Source organism: Manis pentadactyla, chromosome 15 (genome assembly GCF_030020395.1).
Source record: "Manis pentadactyla isolate mManPen7 chromosome 15, mManPen7.hap1, whole genome shotgun sequence".
Classification (NCBI taxonomy): domain Eukaryota; kingdom Metazoa; phylum Chordata; class Mammalia; order Pholidota; family Manidae; genus Manis; species Manis pentadactyla.
The window spans coordinates 34,772,565-34,785,245 of record NC_080033.1 but is presented as its reverse complement, the minus strand read 5'-3'; the positions used below and the strand labels follow the sequence as shown (position 1 = coordinate 34,785,245).

Here is a 12,681-nt window from a genome sequence, read left to right as displayed (position 1 = left end):
ACCTGATGAAGTCTGCCCTGTTATGCACATTCTTTCCTTTCCATCCCTTCAGAAATATTCCTAGTCACCATCCCCACTCTGCTCCAGGCATGTTCTGGATGTTCTGGATGTGAATCACATACTCAAAGACAAAAGTAAAAACATATATTAATGTTTTTTAATTCCTTGGTTATTTATGTTTCTTAAATTATTCCTAAATTGCCCAGATCCACTTCTCTGAGTCTGCGACGTGCAAGAGTCAGAAACTGGCAAAATCCTGTTTCTTTCATTCATTTATCCATCCATTCCTCATTTGTTTATTGAGCACTTGCTATCTTCACTAATAGTGAGCAAGCAGACACATCCCTGGTCTCATGAGGATCTCTGTTTAGTGCAGAAATGAACTCTAAACAAATAATGATCCACATAAATATACAATTCCAAACTGGGATAAAAGAAGAAGCATGGTACCCAGAAAACGAATTAAGATATGATATGAAGAAGAACTTCCAACATCAACATCCTCTGGAAGAGTCATTCCAGAAGATGAACATCAAAAAACTTCAACAAAGATCCTGGTGCTGCTGCAGTTGTAGATGCACTCATCCCACTGGTTCCTGGACTTGCAATTGGAATGAAGAAGGAGATATCTAAGCTGGCCTGTGCATACAGTAAAACAACAAATTTGACTGCATCTATACTGTCGGAACTCAACCAAGAATTAGGAGAAGTGCAAGTTGCAGTGCTCCAAAATCGTGCAACTATAGACTATCTACTGTTAAAAGAACATATGGGATGTGAACAGTTCCCAGGAATGCGTTGTTTTAATTTGTCTGATTTTTCTCAAACTATTCAAATTCAGTTAGACAATGTCCATCATATCATTGATAAGTTTTCACAAATGCCTAGGGTACCTAACTGGTTTTCTTGGTTTCACTACATATGGCTGGTAATTGTATCTGCTTTTGTTATGTAGCTGTATTCCTATTACGTTAATGTGTGTATGTAATTTAATTAGTAGTTTGTTAAAACCTATACATGCTTATGTTACTCTACAAGAAGATATGTCAAAGAAATAATCAATCTTCCCATGTTTTCTTCTGTCTGCTACTTCTATAGCTTTTCTTCTTCCTTCCTAATTACAACCCTTTAGTGGAATTCATGCCTCATATAAAAAATTACCGAGTATCATAATTCTTCCAAGTGGTAAAGATACCTCAAGACAAATGCTGGGCATAGAAGCCACAGGGCATAAATCTGCAAAGAAGTAAAAAGCTAACCTTTTCAAACAATATTGCTTCTCTCTCACTTACCAACTTTAAATTTCCCTGTATGGCTCCGGAAGATGACTGGTTAGCCAGAGACTGGTAAGATTCCTCAAGGGAGGAACAACCTAAGACAGGTACAGTCACAGGGGGGCCATCAGGTGAGAAATTGGGGATCAACAGAGGTGAGGCTTAGAACCTCACCCCCCCTGTTTTGAGAGAAATCTTCTGCATACGTGGATGTTTTGTTGCCCTTGTCTAGCTTGGATTAATACTTAGTCTATAGGTACAGACCTGATCATCTACATTTGCCCTCTTACAGCACTAAATTATGTTTTCTACCTTTATCTTGCATCTACCTACCACTTCAGCATTTTATTAAAAAATAATAATGATAATAATAAGGGAGAAATGTGGGATTCACATATAAATCAAGTATAAAAATCAAATGAATAATCATATCTGACTTGATTGTTTATAGTTCCTGATGTGTGATCAAAACTGAAAGTTTCTGTGATATGACTGCCCTTGCACTGTTCACCATGTAAGAACTTATTCACTATGTAAGAACTTGTTCACCATGTAAGAACTTGTTCGTTATGCTTCAGAAGATTGGAGACTGTTGAGAATTAGGCATGGGGTTGATTAATGATTGTGCATTGAGTCCCCTATACAGAATTTTATTGTTGTTAACAACCATTTGATCAATAAATATGAGAGATGCCCTCTCAAAAAAAAAAAAAAAAGAAGCATGGTTTTATGAACAGGCCTTAGATATACCGCAGGAGATTGATATGACCCAAGGTTGTAGAGTTGGGAGTGGGTGGTTAGAGAAGGGTTCCCTAAGTGATCTGTTCTGAAGCCTGAGTAGATGTTTAAAAAGAGAGCCAAGCCCACTCCAGGCAACGGAAGAGCAGGTGCTGTGAAAATGGCCCAAGTCTCTGCATGGCTCTGGCACACTCTCTGTGGGGTAATGGCCCTCTTTCCTGCCTGATCAGGGCTGGATCTAAGCTGACCCTACCTGCTGCCTTTTCAGATTCTCTGATTCGGGGAAACAAAGAATTGGCAGGACGCCTGAAAATGACCAGGAAGAAGGTGTACTGGGTCCCCAACTCTTCTGGTGGCCTTGTGAATCTTGGCTTGGATGTAGGCAATGACGTGATTTCAGGACTTAGCTATGTAAGTAGATCTCCTTTCTATCAAAATACCAGGAAACTGAGTTGACAGGGTATTCTCAATAGTCATAAATTAGGTAAAAGAATTTTGTCCTTTGATTTTTTTTTTTAATTAACCTCAGCCTTCCACAACTGGATGAATCAGTTCATGACACACCTTCATGGTCCGTCTGTCTGTCTGTCTATCTATCACCTATTTATCTATGTATTCACTTATAATAATGCAATATGCACCTGAAAACCCACCACCAATTCACCATCTCTGACCTGGATAATCTCATACAGCTGCTGGTCTTCCTCCATCTCATTCCCTAACTCTCCCTACCTGAGGTGACCACTATCCTGAATTTTATCCCACTGATCCCTTGCTAAGCTTTTGAGATAGTATTATTAATTCTATCTGAGGTCCTAGAAATGATGTGTCTGTCTTATTTTAGTTGTTTCCCACTTAATCAAAAGAGTAACATGCAATGTTTTTGGATTTTCTTTTTTATGTATTGATTTCAGTAGGTTTACCCTCAGAGGGTGACATGGTCTCACACTCTGTGGGTGATTAAGTATGGCACCCTTTAATCTTGTCTACTGTATTTATTGACAGATGGAAACCCAATGACCTGCTCAGAGTTACTCAGCAAATGCAAGGCAGAGCCAGGCTGGGACCTGGCTGTCCTGATTCTTAGCCCAGTGATCATTCCCTGTCTGGCAGCCTTTCTTTTATTTTTTTGTTTTTATTGAGATATAATTAACAGATGACACTATATTAGTTTCAAGTGTACAACATAATGATTTGATATTGGTATTTATGGTGAAAGATCACCACAGTAAGTCTGGTTAACATCCATCACCACACATAGTTTTAACTTTTTTTCATGTGGTGAAAATTTTAAGATCTACTCTCTTAGCAGCTCTCAGATAGGCAGTACAGTATTGTTAACTATAGTCACCATGCTGTATGTATATCACATCACCACGACTCATTTATTTATAACTAGAAGTTTGTACCTTTTGACCCCCTTCACCCATTTTGCCAACCCCTCAACCCCTACCTCTGGCAACCACCAATCTGTTCTCTGTATCAATAAGATCTTTAAACTTCTTTTTTGGTTTTTTTTTTGGGATTCCACATATATGTGAGACCACACAGTATTTGTCTTTCTATGTCTGACTCTGGAAGCCTTTCTTTAGGAAGCTGGATATGGAAAGATCAATCTCTCCTGGGTGGCTGGTCCAACACTGCCTCAGGGCAGTATTTATGATGTCTGAAACTGATACTCTTTTGTTTTTATTTCCCAAGAAAACTTACACTCTTGAAGGTGACTTCCAGCAGGTGAGGAAGCCCGAGGAACCAGGGGAGGCAGAAGTCCTCCCTCGCGGGAAGTATGGTGCTGCCCGGAGAACCATGATTCCCTTCCGTCCCAAGCCAAAGTGAGTCCTGATGGGGACGTGAGGGGCAGTATCCAATAGGGCAATGGTCTTCAGACCCTTACACCTAGGTACTTCCCAAAGACACCTCCCATGTCCCAACACAGTCATGTCACCCACCACAGCCAAATACCTCTAGAGCATCCTCTGAGGAACAGCAGGGAGGCAGAGTTGGCTCTTTCATTCACTTAGCAAGGATTCATTGAGCACCTCCATATGCCAGGCACTGTACTAGGCTGAGAGGAAACAGCAGTGAGCAAGACAGATACAGTCCCTACCCATCATGGATGGCATGTGGGGGAGAAAGACAGCGAGCAAGTAAACTTGGAAATAAATATGCAACTACCAGCTCTTTGAGGACAGTACTATGAAGTGTGAGGGTGCTGAGGAACAGTGGAAAAGTTACAACTTTTTATGTTCTGGGTGGTACTGAAACTGAGACCTATATAATGAACAAGATCTTACTAGGGAAGAGTAAGGGAAGGTTGATCTGGGCAGAGGCAGCAGTATGTGCAAAGGTCTGACCTTCAAGTGGAAGGAACACAACACAGAGTGTCCAGAACAGTGTGACTGGAGAGTCATGAGCGCTAATGGGCAGGACACGAGATGAAGCTACAGAGGGAGGCAGATGCTGAAGCACCACACATGTCTCCACAGGCCACATTAAGTATGTTGGTCTTCATTTTAAGAGAAAAGGGAGCCATTGAAAGAGCTAAAGATGCCTTATGTCATTACCCTTAAACTTGAGAGTTAAGGAAATTCAGTATATCCTTCAATGCAGTAAACCATAGTTTAAAGTAGCCATCTCCAAAGGTCTTTCTAACATATGTAAACTTGCTTTCAGGGGCCTCCCAAGAACCATTCATACATTCATTTATTCATTATGTACTACAGGACCTTAACACTCTCAGGTCTGATTCCTTAGCATTGCATCACCAGGAATCCACTTTGTATTTACAATTTCTTCTTCTCTCCAACATGTTTGCTAAGATTTTATTTATCAATAAACTGCATTTGTTTTCTTATTTTTTAAAAATCTGATCTCCTAGCAATGCTAGCTACACTGTTCCACTGCACTGATATTATCTCCACCAATAACAAAGAACCTTGGTGCTTTGCCTGGGCAGCCTCATCTTAGGGATGCAGACTGTGTCTGTCAGGTGGCATATTGCCACTGTGTCATAGATTCTTGCACTGTCTTTGTGATCTCAGATGGCCCCATGCATCTGGTATAATCTCTTACCCTCCCTTTATCCTTTCCTTCCAACATCTCTGGCAGCCTTACCCAGAAAACATAGCCACGGCTGGTGGTAGGCTGTGAGGATATAAAAAGCTGGAGGATGGAGAGAAAGTCCCATGGCTGAAAGAAAAGAAAAACATCCCATGAGTTTGACATTTTTGTCTTCTCAGGTTTCACCCCAAATCTTTATATTTTAACTGAATTTTCTTCATGTTGAAACACATAGTATTAAATGCAATTTTGGGAAAAAAAGTAGAAATTATATACAACTCCAACATCTTAATCCAATCATTATTTCTCTATTTGTGAATCAATCCTAGACATATGGCCTTATCATTCCAATTTACCTTCTATTTCATTTTTATTGTTTTTGTGAAAGTTGTGTGGACAAAACAGAAAAATTAAAATGAGAATCAGTCTTGTTCCTCTGCCAATTCCAATCCCTTCCTCAAAGTTAACTACTACTACTGACTTGATATAAATGTCTAAATATATATATATGTATATATACACACACAAACATATACATATTTATATCAAATTGTTAACAGTGGTTGACTTTTTATATATTATTTTCTGCTTTCCCTCATTTCTTACTTTTTTACTATGAGTAAAAATATGCTGAATTTCTTTATCTGCAGGTGGCCTTTTTTTTCTTGCTTAATGTGCTTAGAGCCTCTGTCCATATCTACATAAAGATCAACTGTTTTTGGACACTTCTGATTTGTTTTCCACAGTATGGATATACCATACTTCTTTTCTTTCTTTTAAAATCACTCCGTATTGATGAGTGTTTTTGTTGTTTCTGGTTTTTAACTATCACAAATAATAAAGAAAAAAATACATGTTTTGTACATCCAGATGACCACCCTGTGGTTTTTATAGTTATAATTCATCCCCTCAAAATCTTGCCATTGACTTAATTTTGTATCTCTAGAGCCTATATCATAAGGATGACCACATTGCCTGTGACTTCTCTGCTAGGTGTCCTTCCCCTCAGCCTCTGGATGATGCTGGCCTTTTCTCCTACCTCACATTGTCATGGCTCACCCCACTGATGATCCAGGGCTTCCAGAAGCCTTTAGATGAGAACACCATCCCCCCGCTGTCCGTACATGATGCCTCAGCCCAAAATGGTAAAAGGTAAAGTCATGTTAAGCAAGGCATTGGGTTGGTTGAAGACCTTGTCTTTGGTGGGGGCTGGTGACCAGAGATGCTTGGGAGTAGTTGGTAGGGTCTGTGCTCACGTAGCCAAAGAATACTGCTTTCTTCTTGTAGCAAGAGGCCTCAGTCTGCTCTGGATGTTCTTAATCTGGGATTCGTGAATCTCCTGGTACCTATTTTATATATATGGGCCAGACATTTTTTTTCTGGAGCAAGAATTCACTTCTTTGGTCAGATTTTTCTAAGGGCCCAACCTCAAAAAAGTGATAAATTGTTGCTTCTAGTTTGTTCTGCTTTTTCTTCTGGATAAGGCATTTATCTGCATCACTAATCATTAAATTGTAGGTCAGTGATCTAATCTCTTAATCTTTGAGTCCCTACTGACTAGTTGTGTGATTCACTTACCTGAATAACCCTCCTTACAAAGGAAGATGAGAATCAAATGTGTGTGTGGGTGGGGAGTGCATACGTGATTTGAAATTTTCTGTACTCCTGTTCCTACCTCTAGCTTCTTCATGAGAGATACCAGGTGTAGAACAGTATCTTCCAAATGTGTTCCACAAAATGGTAGTCCCCTAAGAGCTCCCTGAAAGAGCATTCAGTGGTCAGGGGAAGGGGAGTTGGTGAAATGTTGTATATTATAGCCAGGACTCAGAGATTTATGAAGCAAATTAATGTATTTATGGCACTAAGAAAACAGAAACCAGTTAAACTTTGACCCATTGCTTCTCAGATTTATTCAGTGAAAAACAAACAAAAAGTTTCCAGGGAACACCTCTTGCTTAGTGCCAGATATTGATCAGACTCTCTCCTTTTACCAGCTATGATGTCAGATAAGTTACTTACCTTCCCTTTCAGGGCCCTGTGTCTGTATGTATAAAATAGTGGATCATAAAGTGTATCTCATGGTCCTTCATAGGACTGTTTTAAGAATCAAAAGTGGTGCTCAATTCAGTTTAAAGCACCAGGGAAATGCCTAAAGCGTAACAGGCAGAGTTAAAAGTTAGCTTGTTCTTCTCTGACCATTAAGGGTACTAGATCTCCTAATTTACATCTTCTCACTTCTAGTTCATGGAGTCTGCCTTTTTTGTTGTAAATCCACAATGTTCATCAAACTTTTGCAGTTATTCCACTTTTGGGCTCTTTTTTGAAAAAATAGTTATCCATGCAGTCACACCTTTAGAGAGGCTTCTTTCTGTATGTTCACTATGTAACAGGCAGACTACTAGGGTACATCTTCCCCAATCTTTCAGAAGAGCTACTTTGGGAATTTGCTGACAAACTGCCAGCCATTATCATCACTACCACTATCAGCAGATCATGATGATCTGCCTCTATCTTCATTATCACCATCATAATTCTTCACATTTTATTGCTCTGTAACTATAGAGTATTGCCCCTTCCATTATCACCTTTGATCATCACAACAGGGTTATGAACTGAACAGGGCAGATGTTATTTTCCCCACTTTACAAGTGAAGACACTGAGGATTAAGAGAATTAATGAGATTCCCTGAATCACATAGCTAGTGAATGGAGGAGGTAAAATTTGAAACCAAGTCTTCTGAATCTGAGTCTGGTAATTATAGCCAGAACTTGATAGAGTTGCCAGGAGAGCTTTGGGCAGGCTCTGGAAGATTTATATTTGTTTAGTCAAAGTAAAGCCAACTTCTAACTTCAGAGCTTGTTGTCTCGGTGTATTGGGTTATGTGCGCGCTAGGGCTGGAATGAGAAGAGGTTGCCCCATAGTTTGACTTAAGTAATGTTGCCCACAAGCAATAAAATCCTCAAACACATGCAGGTGTCATGGGGACATTTTTGCTTTGCTGAGCTAGGACCCAGACCCCCCAAGTTATCTAGTCCACACTGCATTTAAAAGACAAATCTGATAGACCTCTTATGTCTCATTTTAATCTGTAACCATTTCTCCTCCTCTGCATTTTGGGCATGGGATGGCATAGTTATTTTTTAAGTCAGGAAGGAAGAAGCAGCCTGGAATTTTGATTGTAGGGGAAGGAAAGGACAGAAAGATTCTCATGGTATTTGTTCCCTTCTGGTTCTAGGCTGGGCATGAGTGTCCATGGCTGGAGGAGTAAAGAATAAAAGGGCTAGAACTGCTTGCCATGAGAGACTTGGTGAGATTCTGGGCAGAGGTTAAGAACCAGAAGCTGACAGAGCTGTTTGAGAACATGCACCAGCAGTGCTATTGTTGGGTCCTGGGGACAAAGGGTGGTCCAGAAAGGGAGGCCATTCTGTCCACCATGTTCTTGTTTTGTAAGACCTGGAAGCTTTAGGGAAAGCCTAGAGTGTTGGGAGCCACACAAAGACAACAAGATGGCCACAGTTCATGAGGTTCCTGCTTCACTTCCTGGAGATTAGCTGCGAGCCCGCGCGCGCCAACAAGAAAGCCCGCGCGCGCCAAGAGATACTCTTCTCCCCCTCCTTCCCCATTATCATATACCAATCAGAATGTAACTCGCTGCGCCATCCCTGCTATGCAGCCAATCCCCTGCTTACAAGTATCCTATGGCCCACTCTGCCCCTGAACACTGGTGTATATCTACCCCCGTCTTACAATAAAATTTGAAGGCTTGATCAGAATACTGTCTTGCCTTCGCTCTTCTCTCGCCCCCATTTTCTTCCAGGTCAGATCCCCTTCGTCCCCACAAATAACTTGGTCCCGCTGGACGGGACAAGTGGCGCCCAACGTGGGGCTCGAGGCGCGGATCTTTCGCAGGCGGACCCCCGAGAAAGAGATCGTCTGCAGACCCCTTACTAATGAAATAATAGGAGACGCCTTTCGCCGCTCACGGAAGCCGTCGTCCCTGGTGAGTACCGGCCGCCTTACAAGAAAATGGGAACTAAATTAAGTAAAGAAGCGGTCTTCATAGGAGACCTAAAAAGTTCACTTAGGGAGAGAGGAGTTCGAGTTAAAAAGAAAGACTTGGTAAAGTTTTTTATTTTTGTTGATGAAGTCTGTCCGTGGTTTATCATTAATGGCCCCGAAATTCATCCTAAAAAATGGCAGAAAGTAGGTAGAGATTTAAATGATTATCTTATCAAAAACGGCCCTGACTCTGTTCCTGTTTCAGTATTTTCCTATTGGGGTCTTATCAGAGATATTGTTGAAAATACTGACCCTGATAAACGCCAACTCTTGTCAGTGGCAGAATATTGCCTCCGCCCCCTATCTCGGGCGGCCTCAAAATCGTCCCTTTCGAGTGATCCCCCTGCCCCAAAATCAGCTAAGTCCCCCTCCCCTAGCCCGACACCATCTTTGCTCAGTGCCCTCCATGATACCCCTCCCAAATGTCGCATTTATCCGCCCCTCCCTCGAGATTCGGACTTTGTCGATACACAAAAGGTTTTTCCAGTCGTGACTAAGAGCCAAAATGGCGAGCCTTTAGATCCGAGAGACGCGGCTGAACTAGAAGACGAAGCGGCCAAGTATCACAACCCAGATTGGCCCCTTGCCGCCCCGTCGCTTAACCCCCCTTCTTACACACCCCCAGTTTTGAAAAGAGCCTCTTACACTCCCTCTATTCAGCCTCCCAATGTTTGCGCCCCGGCCTTTTTGCCCCCGTCGGCCCCTCCGCTACCCCCTCCGGCTCCCGGTCCTGTTGGCCCCCCTACCAGCACTGAAGACCTAATAGCACAGATAGTAGAACAAAGAATAACTTGCCATCTCCAAAAATTAGTTGTCTCCCAACCAGTTCGTCCCGCATTATATTCGCAAAGGGGCCTCGCTAAGAAACCGCTTACAGCCACAAAACCTAAAAAACAACCTAAAAAACTGCTCTTTCCTGTTCTTACCCGGGCCTCCGCCCGCTCTGGCCCCACCTCCACAACACATAGCCCGGAGGAGGGCGATCTTGAAAGCGACGGCGAAGACGCCCCTGCTGCTCAGGAAATAGAAAGTGAGGGAGAGGAGCAGGCTGAGCCAGAGCCGGCCGAGCCTGCCGATGGCCCTAGAGAATTTCACAAAATCCATTTCAAAAGCTTAAAAGAGCTGAACGCGGCCGTCAAAGCTTATGGCCCCAATGCCCCTTTTACCCTTTCTGTTCTTGATTCGCTGTCTCGAGGAGGACATTTACTCCCAGGTGAATGGCTGCGTATAGTCCAGGCTGTGCTTACCCGTGGTCAGTTTTTAACTTGGAAGGCAGATTTTGCTGACCGCTGTCAGACCATCGCTGCTGCCAATGTAAAAGACCCTCATTCCCCAACAGCGTCCTGGACTTTTGATAAGCTTACAGGACAGGGCAGATATATCTCTGAAACCAGGCAGCAGCGCCTTCCCCTTGGTCTTTTATCTCAAGTGAAAGATGCCGCTTTGGGCGCTTGGATATCACTCCCTGCTTCCGGGACTGCTAACACTCCTCTAACTAAGATCACTCAAAGCTCGCAAGAAGACTATAGCGAATTTGTTAGCAGACTGTTAGAGGCCGCCGAAAGGACCCTTGGTTCCGCGGCTGCCAATGATAAGATTGTAAAACAGCTAGCCTATGAAAACGCCAATTCGGCATGTCGAGCCGTCCTCCGCGGTAAGACTCGAGACAAAACTCTTGATGAAATGCTGAGAATGTGTAGAGATGTCGATCCTTTTACATCCAAAGTTCAAGCCCTTTTAGCTGTAGGTGCCGCTGTTCAAACTCCCCCAGCTTCTTATCCTCCTTCCTTCCCCAAGGGCGCACCGCCTATGCGTAACTGCTTTAAATGTGGACAGCCAGGCCATTTCGCTCGCCAATGCCCTACAGCTCCTCCTCCTAGAGTTGGGTCAGTCCCCGGTATTTGCCCTCGCTGCCATAAGGGGCGGCACTGGGCCAAAGAGTGCCGTAACAATCCAACAAATCCTTTTTACAGTACCACAAATCCTTTCACCCCCCCTTTTCAGGGAAACGGGCTGAGGGGCCAGCCCCGGGCCCCCCAGCCAATTCCATTTCAGCCGGCCTCGGGGAACAGCCTAGCCGTAGCACTCCCGCCCTCTATCGGGCCACACCCGGGAGTGCAGGACTTGACCTCTGTGCCTCCTCCTCAACAATATTAACGCCTGAAGAGGGAATTACAATTATTTCCACAGGAATTTATGGCCCACCTCCCAAAGATACTTATTTTCTAATTTTAGGGCGAGCTTCCACCACAATAAACGGCCTTATTGTCCACCCTTCCTTAGTTGACAATGACTATACTGGAGAAATAAAAATTCTTGCTAGTGCCCCCCAGTGCCCTGTCAGCATTATGAAAGGTCAGCGTCTTGCGCAGGCGCTCCCCCTCCCTTTAAGTACATCTCACCCTGCTATTCATAAGCAGCGAGGCTCCTCTACCCCAGGTTCTTCAGACTTATATTGGATCCAAGCTATTACTAAAGAACGCCCCACTCTTAAACTTAAGATCCAAGGAAAAGTATTTGAAGGAATTTTAGATTCGGGGGCCGACTCTACGGTCATATCTCAGGCTTCATGGCCCTCCAGCTGGCCCTTACACGCTTCCTTGACCCATCTACAAGGAATTGGGCAGTCAAGAAACACCTTACAGAGCTCACAGTTATTAAACTGGGAAGATGAAGAAGGAAATACCGGATTCATTCAACCCTTCGTAGTTCCTGGGTTGCCGGTAAATCTTTGGGGAAGAGATATCCTTTCTCAAATGAAGGTCATCATGTGTAGCCCTAATGAAGTTGTAACACAGCAGATGCTTTCACAGGGTTACCTCCCTGGTCAGGGGTTGGGCAAACTAAAACAGGGAGATCCCAACCCGATACTGGCCACGCCTAAGATAGACCGCTCAGGTTTAGGGTTTGAAAAACATTTTTCGTAAGGGCCGTTGCTCCTCCTGCACTCCAGGCAGACAAGATTACTTGGAAAAGTGATGTTCCTGTCTGGATCGATCAATGGCCCCTTACCACTACAAAATTAAATGCAGCCATAGAGTTAGTGCAGGAACAGCTGGCTGCTGGACATATTGAACCCTCTACATCCCCTTGGAACACCCCAATCTTTGTAATCCAAAAGAAATCAGGCAAGTGGAGGCTCCTACAAGACCTCAGGGCGGTTAATAAGACTATGGTCTCTATGGGCGCATTACAACCGGGAATTCCCTCTCCAATAGCCATCCCTAAAGGGTATGTCAAATTAGTAATTGATCTAAAAGACTGTTTTTTCTCCATACCTTTGCATCCTGATGATTGCAAACGTTTTGCCTTTAGTATACCCATTACCAATTGTGTAGGGCCTTCTCCCCGGTTTCAGTGGAGAGTTCTCCCACAAGGAATGGCCAACAGCCCCACTCTGTGCCAAAAGTTTGTAGCCCAGACTATAGACCCCTTTAGGTTGCTCTTCCCCACTTTGTATATTATCCATTATATGGATGATATTCTTCTTGCCGGTCCTGACCAGCAACAGCTCTATGCGGCCAGTCAACAGCTAGTCACTGCCCTCCG

The 12,681-nt window shown here is 43.3% G+C and overlaps 1 protein-coding gene across 1 annotated transcript in view; it reads left to right on the top strand.

Annotated features, from left to right (window-relative positions):
• The window catches only part of ABCC11 (ATP binding cassette subfamily C member 11), a 130,918-nt gene that overhangs the window by 58,848 nt on the left and 59,389 nt on the right, over positions 1-12,681 (top strand). The window contains exons 2-4 of the mRNA XM_057493286.1: positions 2,281-2,423; positions 3,714-3,844; positions 6,066-6,224. Coding sequence (XP_057349269.1) covers positions 2,325-2,423; positions 3,714-3,844; positions 6,066-6,224 — 389 coding nt within the window. The 5' untranslated portion in view covers positions 2,281-2,324. The remainder of the gene's footprint in view (positions 1-2,280; positions 2,424-3,713; positions 3,845-6,065; positions 6,225-12,681) is intronic.